At 39.4% G+C, this 19,298-nt stretch overlaps 1 protein-coding gene across 5 annotated transcripts in view; it reads left to right on the forward strand.

The window, feature by feature from the left end:
* The window catches only part of pknox2 (pbx/knotted 1 homeobox 2), a 73,734-nt gene that overhangs the window by 50,081 nt on the left and 4,355 nt on the right, over positions 1-19,298 (forward strand). For all 5 annotated transcript variants that reach the window (XM_026942049.3, XM_026942046.3, XM_034312915.2 and 2 more), the window contains 5 exons: positions 891-1,027; positions 14,113-14,284; positions 15,451-15,630; positions 15,785-15,914; positions 17,042-17,139. In XM_026942049.3, coding sequence (XP_026797850.1) covers positions 891-1,027; positions 14,113-14,284; positions 15,451-15,630; positions 15,785-15,914; positions 17,042-17,139 — 717 coding nt within the window. The remainder of the gene's footprint in view (positions 1-890; positions 1,028-14,112; positions 14,285-15,450; positions 15,631-15,784; positions 15,915-17,041; positions 17,140-19,298) is intronic.

The raw sequence follows: 19,298 nt of genomic DNA on the forward strand, positions 1-19,298 counted from the left end.
AGTTAAGTGTGAAGAAGCTAATTTATTTCCCATTTGAGGCTAGGATTAAGACTTCCAGCACCCAGGAAACCCCTCCCGTTCCGCTCCCATCAATCCACCCACCCACCAAAGCCCATATAAAACCCAGGCAGCGGGGATAGGGGGGAGGGGGCGTTGCTTTCAGAACCTCATCAGGAGGGAGAGAAAAAGAAAGAGGGCAGGAAGGAAGTGGAGTGAGTGGAGGACGAGAGAGAGTTGTAAACAAGCAGAGTAACTCCTGATAAACAGATGTCTTTCTGCATTCGACAACAGGTTTGAAACCAGGCAAGAAAGGGCAAAGACTTTCATACTGCAGATTTATGTGATGACTAAGAAGGGAAAAGTAGTTTTTAATGCAAAGTTTGACCTACATTAAAATTTAGGGGTCGAGTGTTGAAAATTACCTTCTACGATTTAATTAGACCATATGCCGCTGTCATTGATGTTATATTGTCCATACGGGACACAGAGGCAGAAACATTAGCTCTCTGAATAAGTACGCACATTGAGAAACGTTTTATTCTAGTTTATGCCTTGAGCCTTTCAGAGAGAAAAAAAATTAAGACGGAACATCTGTTTTCTTCCTTTCTTCTTAGAAATGATAGCAAACCAGATTACTGTGCACATATTCCCTCTTGTACTGGATAAAGAGTCTTAATCCATTTGAAATGATCAAAATTGATGCGCCTCAAAACCTAATCTGATAAAACGACAGCAACTGGCAGTGATCCAGTAAGAGCATGCGCAATATTTCTGTAATAGTTAGAGCAAGGGAGAAAAACTAAACTTAGGTGTTCTGGTGTAAGTGTGGAAGTGTAGGACTTGTGCTGCTGTATTTAGCCTGAGGTGATGTGTTGTGTCTCTCACCACAGATGACAGGCACTGCACAACAGAACTCCAAGGCCCAGCAGGTCCATATCTCAGCGTCGCCAGGCGCAGGGGCCGCCCCGCTCAGCGTGACCCTTGACCCGCAGGCCCAGCTGGAGTCAGACAAAAGGGCTGTTTACAGGTGAGATCAATGCTTCTTGTACTGAGAGTCATGGTGGTTAATGGAAAGCTGAAATATAATGTGCAACGTTATGATAGCAGTTGGGTGAAACTCATATAATACTTTTCTGACAAATTTATCCAGTTTTGTTAATCAACATTGCTCAGTAAAGTTTAAAGTTTAAAGCAGCAGTGGGTAGTTTGCAAACCATTCTGTTGCTTTGGAGGTGAATTTCAATTGCAAGCAGAACACTGACTTCTCCTTCCCACCATGCAGAACTAGTTAAAGGGGAAAGAGCTGAGCGACTATTACTATGTTTGACTTAACTCAGAAGTGAGGAGCCATTTTTGACCTCTGTGTGTTGGAGCTACGAAGTGGGGAAAAAATGGATACCTGGATGTTTTGTATTTTGTTAGAAACAATCTAGCCAGCTAACTGCAAGTTAGCGTTGAGTGTTGTACGTTTACCTTCAAAAAACAGTGAACTGTATAGTCATTGTTATAGATTTAACAAGGTAATACGGTATGTCTGTATGTTGACTGATCTAAAGCAAATACTAGTATATACAGCATAAGTCATTAAAAAGTAAGGTGCTGCTACTTATTTTTTTCATGCTGTGAGCAGCCTTGTTGATTTGACGTCACTTGCTGAACTCGAGGTCAAGCAGACCTCCTCGACTTCCTGAGTAGGAATTCCGGATTGTTTTTTTTTTTTCTTTGGCTTTTCTTAGGTTGAAAATTCTGAGTTAGGAGTTTTAGTCAAACGTAGCATATGTCCTATCTGGAGTCAAAGTTCATTTCCTGGCCAGAAGAACGTAAATAGAATAGAAGCCTGAAATGAAGAAACCAGCCAAAACTTTTGCATGGCAATTTTGCAAATCACAGCTTCTCTAAAATATCTTTGAAACGATCTGATTATTATAAGTTTAGAAACAGTATTAGATATTACATACTGTACCTTTACAATTTTAAATACAGGAGGAACAAAAATACAGCATCAACCAAAAAACACCAAAGGGTCATTCCATCTCAAGTGGTCCAATACAGGATGCGTGACCATTTTTAAAGAGTGATTATCTCTATGTATTGGCACTGCAAAACCACCAGTTTTGATTTTATTTATTTCACTTGGTTTAACTCCGATGGCCATCTTTGTGTTATGGCACACAACCAATTTTGATTATACAGCTATTCATGGAAACCTCAGTATCTCGGCTCAGGATGGATTTAACAAAACAAAAACTGATCTCTATAACACATTACAAGGTACATGCACATATATAAACATTTTGCATATTCTTGTTCCTTAGAATTAGAACTTCAGTCCAAATGTAATGCTCAAGATTGCTAACAGTTCCACTATTAGGGTGAGTTTATAATGGGAAGGGTTCAAGTTTCAGTCTTAATTTTTTTAGGGGGCATCTAGGTAAGTATAGTGTGCATGCAGAACATTTCAGGTTTGAGATTTGTCTCTTTTTATGGGGGCAAGAAAGTGCAATTTTTTAAAATTCCCCTCACTTTCGGGTTGAATATCTCTGGTGGGGGACCAGATACAAAAGTTTCACAGAACCAAGTCCTCTATAGTAGCATTCTGCTGTAAAAAAATCTGAGTTTGAGATTCCACTGGTTCAGAGCTAGGGCTAGTAGAAATCTGGGGAAAAGCCTACTTTATTCATGCATTTTGAGAAATGATCAGATGTAATATAAGTATAACAAATAATAAAAATGAACAGTATTTTACAGTAATTATGTTTTTGATTGACATACAATAGCTTATTCTTGTCAGTGAGGTCTAAAATGTTACTACAATTGATATTAGCATCATCTATCACAGGGTTCTTCAAATCTGCAGAGTTTAGCTTCAACCTCCAAACTCACCTGCCTGTAATTTTCTAGTAATCCTGAAGACCCTGAAATAAAAATACTGTGAAATAAAAAAATGGTGGTTTTGTATTGCCAATTCATAGGGGTAATCACACACAAAAAAAGAAAAATTAAAAACAGTCAAGCGACCAACTTTAAAACCACTTGAGATGGACTGACCCCAAAAAGAGATATTTCAATATAAACATATTTCATTTCATATGTTTGAAGGTTAAGTTTTTCTTCAAGTGAGGACATGGCTTTATTTATTTATTTTATGATAGGTTTTATATGTAATTTATATAACTTTAAGTACATATTCCAAGCAGAAGAACACAGAACTGTTTTGACCATATAATAAATGATGAATGTTATTAATAAAACTGGGAAACCCAAGTAACATTTAGTTCTTAGAAAACCTTCTATTTTTCATACAGATGTTTTTATTTCTTCCATGAAATGAAAGGATTTCTCATTTTGTAGCAGGAGAAACTAAGCAATTAACTGTAAACACCTTTTAATTACAATGTAAATTTACAGTTTTTGAAATTCACATGCAAACAATTAACATAACACAGTTAGCTACAACTTAGAGCAAATTAATAGCTACACAAGTGCCTTACTGCTTACACAGTGTGAAGAGCACCATGCTTGCATTAAACATGCTTTCTTACCTTATTCAAAGACTCAATAATACATATTGCTCTGACTGTTTTAATAGTTAACGCTTCATTCGTAACTTTGCCTGGGTTCATTATAACACAGTGGTTTCTGGAGGCAGACATAACATAGTATCCCACATGCACGATCGTATGAGTGTGTGTGCGGGCTGCAGAGCTGGCTGTGATTAGCAGTGTGTGGTAGCACTGTAGGAGAGCCGCTAGGCCCTCGGGCGAGTGTGTGAAGGCCTGGGCAGGCCTGAGGCAGGATCTCTCAGCTCCTCTAGAGAAAGAGTGCTGCCTTTGATGTGAGCAGCCTGCCTGAGGCAGCCTAGAAGCGCAAACTCGGCCTACACACACACACACATGCACACACACACATGCACACACACACTGCCCTTCCGTTCCTCTCTCTCCCGAATATCTCACAGTCATGGAGACACATACACACATACATACTCAGCCTCATACTCTCTCCTGTCTATCATTGGTTTTTCAGACAAAGATGTGTGTGTGTGTGTGTGTGTGTATGTGTGTAAGTGTGAATGTGTATACATCCTTCATGATATGTCATAAATACTTTGAATGTCTTTGGGCAAAACAACAGCTATCATTTTCTACTTATTTTGATCATCCAGACATGGTGCCAAATATTAACACTGACAAGAAAAGCCCAGCTTGGTTACCCTCCAGCTAACCAGAGCACATATTGTACTTACTGGAGATGAACAGTTTTGTACATCTAGTTTCTGTACATCTAAAGTGAACAATATGCAGGTCACTAGTCAAACAAGTAAATAAATAAGTTCTCTTTCAGACAAAGCTCTCTGTTTACCAGTCATGTCTCTGTGAGACTGCAGGTAGATCTCTACCCTCAGCTATGGCCACAAGCTGTAGGTAGTGACTGAAAGAATAATGCTGAGAATACAGGCAGCAGAAATTAGATTCCTCCACAGGGTTGCTTGGCTTATTCTCTGGAGTTTGACAATCCAGGAGAGCCTCGGAGCAGACCTGCTGTTCTGCTGTATTGAGAGGAACCAGTAGACTGACCTTCTCAGCCTCCACCAGGAAAAGTGGAAGTAAAACTAATGAATGATGAATATGTCTGTTTCAGCGAGAATCAATTAAAAGTACTTTACAAACAGTATTATACAAATGTCTAAGTCCACTACCAAGAACTGTTTGTATTTCTTTTGTCGTCAGTCAGCAAATGGGACAGTGGTGCAGTGGGAAGCGTTGTCACCTTACAGCTCCAGGGTCCCTGGTTTGAGCCCGAGCTCGGGTTATTGTCTGCGTGGAGTTTCAGATGTTCTCCCCATGTCCATTTGGGTTTCCTCCATGTTCTTTAGTTTCCTAACACCTCCCAAAAAAATAGGTGATCCTAAATTGCATGTCATTGGGAGTGTGTGTGCATGGTGCCCTCTGATGGACTGGCATCCCATCCAGAGTGCTCTCATGCCCAATATTATTTTATTACCCTCATGCCCAGTGTAATAAAATAATTACTGAAGATTATTTTCATCTTTAGTAAAGGCTTTGCGCTAGTCAGGGTTGCAGTGGCTCCAGAGCCAATCTTAGGAACTATAGGTGCAATGCATAAATACACCACGTACACACACATTCTGTCAGCCTACCAGTATGTTTGGGGAGATGAGAGAGAACAAGAGTACATGTGAACCACACAGATGGTAACTGGAACTCAAGATTGAACCCTGAAGATATGATACACCAACATTATCTGCTGTGCCAACAAGTTTTTATTTCATCACTTAAATATAAAAAAAACACTAATACAAATTTGACAGATCACAATAATATTTATCAAGTACTGACATAAAGCAGTAGTGACAATAATGCATAACACATAGATGACTATAGTAACAGAATCAAGTTCAAGACCCAGCCACAACAACCATGGAAGCGTATCTGGGTTACCATGAGATTGTTGTGAAAGCATAAGGAAAGGATATTCTCATTTTAGTCTCTTTTGAGAATTTCCCACATTTCTCAAGTAGTATTTGGTAAATGGAGAAATATTGTATCTAAAAATAAAAATATTTTGGACCCAGACGTTTGGATTATTTATTGATGAATAAGATGCATATGAAAACAGGTAAATCAATGTAGAGTACACAACTCTCTTTATATTTACTGAGACTTTGATTGTTGCTCTAATACTTCAGACATCTGGTGACGGTGTAATTTATCTTGACAGGTTGTTTACACTTTAGTGTAAACGCTTAAATTTCTCATCGCTCTAATTGCCAGCTTTGTGGGTGTATAGCGCTGTTTACTGTTTGTGGGTGTGTAGCGTTGTTTCGACTCTTCTCTGACTAGAATTGCTTAATTATTAACAGTGGAATAGAAGTGTGATACAGTAATTATCTTAACGAGTTTGCAAGCTTTTACCATGCTAATTTGGAAAAAAGTAAAATATATAATAAGAGTCCATGCAAGCTTTGCTGGAGTGAGGCCAAAAAAGAAGAATAGCATTGCCATTTATTCAATATAGATATACTATTATATTCTGCTGTGCAGTATTTACAGTCCAACTTAACTTTCTGTGCTATTGCATGGTGTTTTGGCAGCATGTTACGGATGTGTATATATAGCCACCTGCAGATGGCTCAGTGTTATTCTCTGCATGGAGATTATATTCACTAATATTCACCACCTCTGGCACTGTTCTCTCTCTAACTCTCTCTCTCTCTCCCATCCTTCTATCCTGGTACAGAGTGTATTTGCATTGAGAGACGATTCTGGGACTCAGGGTGCACAGTCATGCTGGTTCTCATCAAACTCCAGTGGATGTAGGGATTCATGAGGAAAGAACAAATAGGAGAGAGAGAGAGAGAGAGAGAGACCTCTGTAAAGCAAAGTCTAGAGTCCCAGCACCAGCAGCCATAGCAGCATAGCTTATAGTGCTCCATCAGGAGTGCTTTTAATTTGATAGCACAAGGAGAAGCGGTGAAGCAGAAGCTCCCAGCTGTGGTAATGCACCATAAAGTCTGTTTACATTCACTGCCGGGAAGCTCTCGCTGCCATTCAGTGCCCAGCATCCAACGGCTCACGCTATGCTTTGCAGTTGAGATTTGTGCACCATCAAAATCGTAAAATCGCAGCAGCCAGGTGGTTACACCTATGTTATAGCAGCCTCTCGACTTGGCCAGAGTCTCAATACTTCCTGATATATCAGTGTGACTTATACCACTTAGCATACTGGGATATTAAAATCAAACATTACGCTCAGGTGTTTATATTACTATTAATATTATGATCAGATTGAATAGCAAATGAGAAGACCAAACATACAGAATAACATTTGATATGTCTCATATGTAACATGACTAAAGATTAAAATCAGACTTTTACCAATATAAACATTTGACAGCATGGCGTGAAACTGTTCTATTAATATGTTAAGTTGGTAAATTGCATTTGGTTTAGTGCTCTAGGCGTAGGATTAAATGCTCTGCGATATGTGCAGCCTTTATAATTAACATTTTGCAGAGACCAGTAGAGATGCTCTAAGCAAGGCTGGTTGTCTACTCCATGTGGGTGGCAACACTTTTCTGTGAATATGCAAGTTACATTTTCTTGTTCCAAATTTATTTTTGGATTAGCCATATGTGAAAAAAGCCTTAATTTAACCTTAACATGACTTGGACAGCACAAATCTTACTTATAAAGCCATGTTCAGAAGAGCATTCTTAGAAATTACATAGCTTTTTTTGATTTTTCACAATACATCCTTGATTTTAACATAATGACAAAAGTGTTGCACACTTGCATTCAGTGGCACAGTCAGGAAATAATATCAGCCAGAGATGAGAAAATATACTAAAAAAAAATCATCATATCATAATTATATGGATAAGTGTGACATGCTTATGCATTTTATGTGCCAGGCAGTAGTAGGAGCTGTGATGGCATGAATTTGGCATGGCATGATGGCATGAATTATTTAATCTTTAAGGCACGATCATCAAACAATTAGCATCAACCAATTTCTCCATATTAGTAATGTTTTTATAATAATCAATTCATGCCGGAAAATGATAGTAACAGGGAGTAAATGACATTTTATCGTATAGAACTAGATCTACTCTTCATTTTCCTCCTGCTGCAGTAAGACCTCCACTATTTCATCAGCTGTCATCTTTATATCCCTCTGATATCCATATAGCTAACTATTTATGTATTATGTATACTAATTATATCCATATAGCTAACTGGATAGTAGCTTTCAAACAGAAAAAGGAAAATGCATGATCCTGATTGGTTCATTCAGCTTCTCATCATGTGCAGATGATAACGAATAAAATGTGTTTAAACAAGCTAAGGGACTCATTCATTTGACATTTGGGGAGGTTGAATATGTAGTTGTAATGATTATTTCTTGACCTTTTCTGAACATCATTACAGCACAATTACTGCTCAGGACAATCTTGACATGTATATAATACGCTTCACTGTATGTGTATTATGTTAACAGCCAACTAATAAGCATCTGGTATTGTCATAAAATATTTCAGGGGGTTCAAACCTAAAATCCCCCATAGCTACGCCTCTGCTTTCATTGCAGAATATGATGATGTAGCAACATGACTGTCCATTTGTTGCAAGGAGAATTCTTATTACGCTGCCAGCAAACTTCCTTCATCAGCCCGTATAATAAAAACCCAATAGGACAGTGGGGACACCATCAGGCTCCACCACCACCACTATTCCTTCACCTCAAACCCATTCCTGCATCCTCGCATTAAAACATTTCTGGCTGGACCATCTATATATGTCTCTCTCTCTCTCTCTCTCTCTCTCTCTCTATCTTCTCGTGTTGCGTTGCTATATTTAATTCTTTATGTGTGTGAAGCAGCAATGAGACCTGACCAGGTATCACTATGGACCATTACCCCTAGAAAGCAAGCGAGAGTTGGGGAGGACAGATAGAGAGTAAAGAAAAACAGAAGCAGAAAAGAAAACAGGGCAGAAAGAAAAGTGTACAATTGATTGAAATATAGCAGCAGGGGTTCCTCATAAACCGTGAGGTGAACACTGTATGTGTGTGTGTTTGTGTGCCTCTAGTGCAAGCCTAGCTCCAGACATGTAGCCTGGGGGATGGAGTTTGCCTATGAAAGTGTGTGTGTGTGTGTGTGTGTGTGTGTGTGTGAGGAGCAGTCTCAGCGTGGGGGCATCTCAGACTTGGTGTAATAAAGGCAGCAGCCAGTGGCTCGCCCTGATTAGGATGGCAAACACACCGGGTGTGCGCACCCCCATCGCCCTGCAGCCTGTGGGTGGCCCACTACGCTAGCCAAACAAACGTGGGCAAAAACACCAGCTTCATTTTCAAGTTAAATTGTGTTCATGGTTTTTTCGTTTCAGCTGGAGTCTGTTCTTTTAAAGTTGTTTCTACACTTCACTCAATTCCTAAAATGTAAAAATAAAATTAAAAAAAAGATCATTTTAAAAACATAGCCTGTTAATATTATGTCTAGTATTTAAAGGACATGTTTGTGTCTCTGATGTGAAGACAACCACCCCCAGTTTTTAGGTATGGATTGAGAGACGTTCTGTCTCTTTTCTGCATTTGAGTTTGAGTGATTCTGCTGAGTCCTGCCATTGCAAATGGCACTTTTTATGGGTGTGGTAATGGCTCCCATGGGGCAAGTACATCTCCAGACCTCTGCACTGCAGATATGGCCTGTTTGGGGCTTTTTACCAGGAGCTTGAACAGCTCATACACCGTTGCTCTACTTGAGCTGCATCTGTTTTTTATTCGAACTCATGCTCCGTAATACAATAGAATTGGACTATTAAACACTTTTCTGTAAGATTGGGAGCAACTCAGAGCCCAGAGCAGACCTCGGTGCTTTGGGATGAATGAGCCTGTTTTACTGAGAACTGATTGTTTCAGGAGTCAGTTATATAAGTGATTTAGAATTTGTCTAAATAAAAGTAGTGTGTTGTGTTTCAGTGTGACACTTCAGTCTAAGGTCAGTTTAACACTCTTTATATAAATGTCTAAATAAAATCAAAGAAAACAAGTGTGAGATATGTTGTCTTAATCCTATCCTGAAGTTAATTTAAACTGTAAGGCTGTGTGTGTGTTCAGTGATGTGTGTTTGTGTGTGTGTGTGTGTGTGTGTGCCTAAAGATTGATGTGAGTAAAATATTAAGGTGAGTGAAAATTTGTTAAATAAATAGCATTAAGCGGTTTTATTTTGTTGTTACATCTGTAACACAGGAGATCTGCTTTGCACTGGAGATCTGTGGTTCTATGCAGTTATTAAGATTTTCTCTCATTTAATGAGAATGCTATTTTCGTAGTGCTCTGATTATTACCCACATATTAGCGGTGCTATTTAGGGCTCCCTGACTCCCGTATCATGATCCTTATGGTTTCCTGAAAGTACAGGAAGCAATTTACAGAAAGATGTGTGGTAAGCAGTTGGAAAGATGGTAAGAATAATCAAACAGAGAATAAACCAGTCATTCTAACCCAAGTCATACTAAAGCTATTCAATTCCTTTCTACCTTTTTGTTCTCAAAATATCAGCTCTTAATGAGTAATGATATATTTTTTCCAGGTATGTTCTTTTTTAAAATCCAAAATTCAGTGTCAGAAAAAAAATAAATAAATGAATAAAAAACTCTCCAGGGGTTAAATTGAGTGCGTCCTTTGGCTGTAGGCTGTGCCGGGGTTATGATCCAGAGCTGAGAGGGGATGAATGGGGAGAGATAAATGCAGCCATGGCCTCCAGGGTGCACTGTGGCTGGGAAGAGGAGGGAGGAAGAGTGGCTGGGGCGGTCGAGGAGAGCCATACAAGCCCAGGGGGAGCGCAGAATGTCTGTGTGCTCTGCGCGAGCCTGTTTAGTATTCACCTCACGCCGGCTGGAGGGAGCCGCATTAAATTGGGATCAGGCAGATTAGAGTCTAATATAGCGGGCTATTAAAGGCTGCAAATGAGAGCGGTGGGTTACAGCCGGAGCAGGATCTCCTCACCCAGCTGCAATGCCTCTGTAGCCCAAGACTCATAGCACAAACGCACAGCAGCTATGCACACACATACATACGCTTTCATACATGCACACATTGGCTTTTACAGTGCTATGTCAGCCTGGTTCTGCTAAATCTTCTACAGGAATATTTTAGAATGTGAGAATGATGCCAAATCTACATTTCTTCAGATGGATAAACTCAGGCTCAAGCTGCTAAAATCACAATATAAACTTAAATATCTGTTTTAATGATTTACAGAAATAAAATCCATTGAGCATCATGAGATTAAGGATCACACGTTGTAATCCAGATCTTAAAAAATACAACTAACACTTTGTCCATGTTCTAAATTTTAATTGGGTAAGTGTGTGGTACTACAAGTACTCCATAAATATTTTGAGTAAAAAGATGGGAAGTACCAACACTGTTGAACTAAAGTACACTGAAATGCCAGGCAGGTTCTAGCTATTAAGCAGGCAAGTGTGGTGGAAACAGTAAAGAACTGGTTAAATACATAATTATTTAGAGAAACAAGCTGGTAAGTGGAAATGCACTCACACCAAATTTCATTACAATACCACATTTGAGCAGGAAGGCTGAAAAACCTGAAAGTACCATCAAGGTATTTGGCCTTAAAATGATAATATTTCAAAGCTGATTTAACATGTCAACCTCCTGTCTTGTCATATGATGTCCAGTAATGTAACAATGTTATGTTAGAATTTTTATTAATTGTCATGAGAGTCATAATAGCTGATGTCATGACAGCTTGTACAGTATCATGTACATTTTTGTTAGGTTGTGCCCTAGTTAGCATACACCTTAAAACAGGTGTTACAGCACATGCTTTAGAACATGTTATAACACTGATTATAGAATGTCTTAAGTCACATAAGTCTTAGGATGAGTCTAAGAAAATGTATTGTAAACTTTTTGACACATTGTTATGACAGGTTTGTGCATTAGTGTCATTATATTCAGTGCAGCTTTTGAAATGTTTGGAGGACTAGGATGAGAGTGAGTGAGAGATAAAAATAGGAAACCAGCACGATCAATGCAAAACAGGTTACCATGACAATGCTGCTGTAAACAGACTTACACATAAGGTGGGGTATGTGGGGTATATTTTTCTAAACATACCATATTAATTATTATTAAATATTGACTAGCCCTAACAGATAGAGCAACGTGACCCATTAAATATTTTCTTTCTTTGTAACTAGTGACCATTTTATCCTTTGTATTGTGAAATCCGCACAATATAATGTATAGAACTACTGTCACTGCTCATTGTTTTTGTATGTTCTTCCTGTGTCCATGTGCGTTTCCTCTTCCTTCTTTGGTTTCCTTCCACCAATGAAAACATGTCAGTAGGTGGACAGGCTACTCTAAATTTACCCTAGCTGTGAATGAGCGTGTCAGTGTGTGTGTGTGTGTGTGTACATGGCATGCCATTCAGAGTGCCATACGCTAACTAAAGTAAACTTAGCAAAAAAAAAAAATAGCATATGCCAAAATCTGTCATGAGATCAAACATTATGACACCTGTCATGGCAGTTAGTGATAATGGCAACATAACCCTGTTATATTATAGGACATCAAGTGTTATGACAGCATATGACATGACAGGTAACATCTGTGTCAGTAAAGTATTACAGAAATTATTACCAATCAACGTTGCTTCCTTTCACAGTATTATATTACTATACTTAACCTCTTAATTATTTAATACACTATATGGCCAAACCTATGTGGGTCTTCACACTCCAAACTGTTGCCACAAAGCTGGAAGCACACAATTGTCTAGAATGTCTTTGTATGCTGTAGCATTACAATTTCCCTTCACTGGAACTAAGGGGCCAAAACCTGCTCCAGCATGACAATGCCCCAGTGCACAAAGCGAAGTCCATGAAGAGTGGACTTGAGAATCCTGCACAGAGCCCTGACCTCAACCCCACTGAACACCTTTGCGATGAACTGCAATGCCGACTGCATGCCATCCTTCTTTCCTGACATCAGTGCCTGACCTCACTAATGCTCCTGTGGATTAAGAACTAATGCTCCAAAATCTAGTGGAAAGCCTTCCCAGAAGAGTGGATGTTATTATAACAGCAAAGGGTGGGACCAAATCTGAATGAGATGTCAAATAGCACATGTGGGTGTGATGGTCAGGTGTCCACAAACTTTCGGCCATATAGTATACAACTAGTATACAACCTTGTATACTTAATAGCCAGAACCTGTCTGTAATTTCAGTGTAGAGGTGTGTGTACCCGCTCCTACAGTCACTCTTGACCACTAAAGAAAGTTTGACCAATCCTTCCTGTACCCACAGAAAATTTGATTAATCCCATTCACTTCTGCAGCATTTCTTAATTTACTTAGTTATGTTTTCCCTTAAATATAAAATTAGCTCTTTAAACCACAATGACAATGAAAAATATATAGCAGTTCCTGAAAAATGAGTGATTGAGCGTAAACATGCCATATCCAGTATGCTCCCATGTTAATCAGCATGGCCTTTCTTATCTGATTTCGTCTCCCATGACTTTTTTTCTTGGGTCCTGCAGGATCCTTGTCCCGATTTACACCTCTATTTCAGTGTACTTTAGTAAAACTACTGTATTTTGGTACTTGACAGTTTCACCTAAAGTAATTAGTCAGTTATGGTGCTTGTACCCAGTTAAAACCTAGAACTCAGGGAACGTCAGTTGTTACCAAAATGCACATATATCAGAGGAACGGCCGATTCTAGGTCAGTGATCATGTTCTTGGGCTGGTACTGATTATGCGCATCCTCAGAAATTAACATTATGTCATCATGGTGCAATATGACATTATATCAATGTTTAATGCACTGTTTACATCACATGCATTTGTAACATGGTTTCTTTACAATATGGTGAGTGTTTACAGCTATGACACCCCATGTACGTACAAAGACATTTAAAAGAATGTCACGTACTCTTCAAAGATTTTGTAGATTGGTAGTCACTATTAAGTCATTTTAGGTCATAGTGCTGTATATGTATTTGAGAAATAGCATATGACAGCAACCACAATGGTGGAATGTTTTAAAGAGGAGCTTGTCCCTGTTTGTGTATCATCATCTTCATGCCAAATATGCATAGTTGGCTTGAAATTGCTAACATTTTAGACTGACATGGAAACTTGCTCAACACTTTGGCTCTGACCTGCCCTCTTGTGGATATATATATATATATATATATATATATATATATGGATATATATATATATATATATATATATATATATATATATATATATATATATATATATATATATATATATATATACATATATATATATATATATATATATATATATATATAAGATGCACAAAATCAATTCTGACATGTGGGCACATGGACACAAGTATAACATCCATCCAAACTCATAGAAAATGTTACTTACACCATTTTCAAAAGATCAGTTTTAGATTTTTGTTGTTTTGTGAGGACCAGAAATGTTCTGTCCTCTTTTGAAAGGTCACAGTTATGGAGATTCTGTCATTAGTATTGCGTGATAATGCTATACCCTGCTCTCCCTCTCTGTTCCCCACAGGCACCCGCTGTTCCCACTGCTGGCGTTGCTGTTTGAGAAGTGTGAGCAGGCCACACAGGGCTCAGAGTGCATCACCTCAGCCAGCTTCGATGTCGACATTGAGAACTTCGTGCACCAGCAGGAGCAGGAGCGCAAGCCTTTCTTCAGTGAAGACCCCGAACTCGACAACCTGGTATCATTTCTCAGTCCATACTTATGAAAGGGCTTTATGTTTCCTTGTACATCTGGACACCTCTGTATATCGTCATCACAAGCTGTACAATCTTTTTCCCGTCTGTTTACTACATTTTTATTACAGCTACAGCACCCCCTGCTGGTAGAGGCAATCAGGTTTATGACAGAACTTTAAGCATTTTAATTTAATATTCCTTTAAAGCCCTAATTCTCATTCTCTCCCCCACCACCTCCTCTCTCCCCTGCCTGACAGCTAGCAGTAATTAGAAATTAGGCAAATGAGAAAGTGGGGGAAAGGTCAATGTTCATCATTACCAGGGCTCTCGGCCGACTAGTGAAGCTCAGTCAATTAACTCTGCATCTGTGTGCTTTACGATGGGCCAGTGGCAATGGGCCCCCTTCCTCACCACGCTTACACCGGGCAGAAGATGGCACGGCGCCCTGACAGAACGAGCTGCAGTAATTGACAGATTTATCTCTTCCTGGGCAAAGCGCTTTTTAGCCCATTTGGTTGTCCTTGAGTGCTGACTTTGAAGGCACACGATCTGTGGGAACTGGGAGTTAGGCATGCACGTCTAGTCACATCCAAGTGGAAGAAAAAGAATGAAAAAGAACTGATAGTCTCAACAGAATTTTTGGAGCAAAGACTGCATGTACTAGAGCAAAGCAGCCAATTCCTCCTGCACCAGATTTCATTGTGTAATCAGTTTTTCACCTGCCTTAGGCTCATTTCTTTGAACACCATAGTGAAACTACACCTTTTTTTGCTAGAAAGAGAGCTATTATGTTGGAATAACAGAATAACAGGGCACCGGCTTTCACCGCATCAGACTTTCAGCCATCAAACTGCTGAGTAAATTTGTAGCAAAAAGACAGATAGTTTCTGACTCACAGAAAGTCAGTTAATCAGTTAATCTGACTACAACACACACAAGTTTCAGCACCTTGATATAGCACTCGATATTACTTTTTCTTAAATTGAAATGGTAACCTTAGTATTATACGGTTCTATCTCCCATTCATTCTTAACCCAGATAGACTCTTATAATAATACTATGGTCATGAAATGAACTTACTGTTTATGCTTTACATTTATCTAATAGCTGGAAACTTGTGCACGGTTCTGCAAAGGCGTTTCTGATAAACCATTGTTGTGTGTCTCAGATGGTGAAGGCAATCCAGGTGTTACGGATCCACCTGCTGGAGCTGGAGAAGGTTAACGAGCTCTGTAAAGACTTCTGCAACCGCTACATCACTTGCCTCAAGACTAAGATGCACAGTGACAATCTGCTACGCAATGACCTAGGTGGCCCATATTCACCGTCACACACCAGCCTACAGCAGGTAACACAGCAACATGAGTACGTTTTGAGAAATAGTAGTGTGACCATCAGTGAGCTGTTGCCTCATCTTCTCTCCCTTCACACTGTCGCATCATCTTCTCTCCCTTCCCACTCTTTCTGCTTTCTCTGACTTTGTCTCTTTTGTTCTTTTATAGGATATGATGCAGACTTCCTCTTCCTCGCTCTCATCTGTGTCAAGCTCGGTTAACTCTTCGGGCATTGCAGCCTGCTCTCTGCCTCAGAGTAATGTCAGCATGACCAGCATCAACTCACAGGTGGTGTCAGGTGAGGGAGAGCACTTAGAAAGCCTGTCTATCTATAAATAAGAGAGAAAGAGAGAAAGGCAGACATGGCTAGAATAGAGAAACACACAAGAAACTTTAGCCCATTTAAAATAAAGGAATCTGACTAAATGGGAGTGTTTCTCAGAGAGGAGTTCACAGCAATCCACAAAACATGACCCAACATGAGTAGCAGCATAGTACAAATGTCTATCTAAATCAGTCATGCCTGCTCAATTTCATAATTTTTAAACTCTTATATTAATAGAAGAGATGATAATAATAATCCAACTTTCCCTACATACTGTATCACCTTCTTTCTTCCTCCTGTGTACCACACCTCAGCAGAATAAATATACACAGCATGAATGAAACAAGTGCATTTAACCCAACAGTCTCCCTGTTCTTGGTGGCTTTTTCAATTCAGTTCAATTTAATTTTATTTGTATAGCACTTTAAATAATAGGCAGCTCTTCAGAAATCAGGATGTAGACTTATATCCCTAATGAACAAGCTAGACGTTTCAGTGGCAAGGAAAAAGTCCATGAGGATGAAACCTTGACAGAATCCAGAACAGTCTTTAGAATTACAGCCGTGGGTTTTCGAAGGTCACAAATCAGAAGAATACAGGTGAGATTGTTCTCTTAAACTAGGGTGAGTCTTGGGCATAAATTGTTAAGGAAGTGCAAATTTGTGTGACTATAATGTGAGACTATCAACAGCAGCAGAAGTTGAGTCACAAGTGCAGAGGTCCTAACAGAAATAGAGGATTAAGATGAATCAGGCAGATTCAGCAGGCAAAGGAAGCCACAATCGTATTAAGTGGGCCAGGATCTGGCATTTTAAAAAAAGGTTTATGCAATTTCTTTTCCATTTTTAGTGGTTGTTAATGGTCGTCTCCGCTACAGCATGACAGCTACTAGCCTGAAGCCCTGGATGGCTGTGGCATTGTCAGGATTTAAAATCACCCTGGAGCCCTCAGTGGCCCTTAGGAGTGAATTTTGTTTGACATTAACAAGAATTATATGATTTGTGCTTATTAAACATGCTTAGTGCTGTTTTCCATCCTTCATTCGGTTGCACTGTACACGTGTGTGTGTGTGTGTGTGTGTGTGTAAATGCTTCCTGCAGGTGGGGCGCTGTATCAACCGGTTGCTATGGTGACTTCTCAAGGGCAGGTGTTAACCCAGACTCTACAGCAGGGGACCATCCAGCTCCAGAACACACAGGTGAGATAAACACAAACACACACATACACACACGCATTCTATCAAGTTCTAATATTTGAGATTTCTAGAAATGAGAGATTTTTTTAACACCAAAACCCAAAAATAGTTTCAACTATTTCTACAGCTACAGAATGCCTTGACTCCAGATCTGAGTCTAATTCAGATGCTAGTTTCACACAGTAAACGCACAAGATTATAATGTGTTCACTTTATTTACAAGAAGCGTCCATATAAATGGCAGTCTTGTGGTATTCATGACTGGAATACTTGACTTGACTAGAAATTGACATTTCCTGATGTTGGTATTGTTATTGTTGTTATTAGTACTGGATGTCATACAAAGCCTGTTCTTTGTAATTTAGCAACACAAATGTGAGAAATGTTGATATTCCACATTATTTTGTCTCGTGTCCACTTTCACTAAAACTTTACGTTGTCTGTACTGAAGACAACTAGCTTGCTTAATTGTTACCTCGTCATAACCCTCGACATCCTAATTTCCCAGTTCTCAGGACTGTATCCACTTGATCAGAGGGTGTATTGTGTGTTAAGGGAGCTACTTTGCAGTTGTAACTTATCAACACTCAAGCTAATTTGCCAGGGGTGCATAAACTGGCTATTAACTACAACCACTTCACATTTTAAAAAGTTACTTCATGTTTTCAATAGAGTGTGTGTTTATGATTCATATGCTTTAATTCCTCATAAAAGTCCATGTACTATTGCTTGTTAATTTTATTTATGTTTGAAAGTAACTAAGCTATATCCATACGACCCTTCTGATAAAATAGCTAGCTACACTACAAGCTACTAAGGCAAAGTAGCTAACCACAGCAAACTGAGGAAAGTCAACTGTGACATTTTATTTTATTATGCTGCTAAATTTTGCTTTGTAAAACAATCTTAGCTAGTTACGCTAGTTGCTTCACTATTTGCACTACACTAATTGCACACTAGGGGGGCATGGTGGCTTAGTGGTTGGCACTGTTGCCTCGCATGTTCCGGGGTTGGGGGTTCAATTCCCAACTCCACCCCTTATGTGCAGAGTTTGCATGTTTTCCTCTTGCTTCGGGGGTTTCCTCTGGTTTTCTCCCCCAGTCCAAAGATATGCGTTGTAGGCTGATTGGCATTTCCAAATTGTCTGTAGTGGGTGAGTGTGTGTGATTGTGCCCTGCAATGGGTTGGAACCCCATCTAGGGTGTCTCCTGTCTTGTGCCCTGGGATAGGCTCCAGGTTTCCCCGTGACCCTGTGTAAGATATGTGGCACAGAGAATGAATGGATGGATGGAATTGCACACTAATTGTGTGTTGTCGAAAACATAAGTTCCACTGCATAAGATTTCATAAGATTCTCCATCAGTAATAGATATCATTCTACAACAGTTGGTTCTAGAGCAGATGGCTGTTTGTATGTGTATGTGAGAGAGTGTTTAGAGCAGCAGACAAGTGAGAGAGACTTTCTCCAACAGTCGTAGCTGGGGTGAGTACCCAGGCCACACAGTCTTCTCTACACATATGCTGGGAGAAAAAAACTCAACCCGTAATTACGTCACCAGCAAGCTCTCAGTAATGATAGCCCTGCATGGAGCCTCCAATTAATTCACCCTGCTTCCTGGAGCACACACTCCCAGAGCTGAGGTGTGTGTGTATGCATCTGCATGTATGTGTATGTGGGGGAGGGAATGGAGTCACATGACACCCAGCTGCAAATATAATGTGGAGATTTTTTTTAGCTTGATTATTATTTATTTATTTAAAAATCAGCAGTAGGCTTTAGCTTTTTTTATAACTTTCTGTTATGGCAGTGGCATAAAATTAATCATTCTTCACGTGTATAGTGGAAATGATTTTTTTTTCCTCCCATACATTTTTATTTGCCTATGTATCAAAATGCAATGCTGTGCTGGATTATGCATCTGAAATGTTAATACTTCACACTGGCCGAGGACAATATCTGGGGCAAAAATCGCATAATAATATTTAACTCATTTGAATCCTTTGGCCTGTGTAGTTAACTAGGTGATTGTGAGTCCTTCAAATACACACACACGCACACAAACACTCACACACATGTACACAAACACACACGTGCTATTCCTTCCAGTGTGTTTACTGCCTGTAGCTGGCTGTCCGTCCTGTTGCAGTGATGTAGGTTTGAG

The sequence above is a fragment of the Pangasianodon hypophthalmus genome, chromosome 17 (assembly GCF_027358585.1).
Source record: "Pangasianodon hypophthalmus isolate fPanHyp1 chromosome 17, fPanHyp1.pri, whole genome shotgun sequence".
NCBI classification, from domain to species: Eukaryota; Metazoa; Chordata; class Actinopteri; order Siluriformes; family Pangasiidae; genus Pangasianodon; species Pangasianodon hypophthalmus.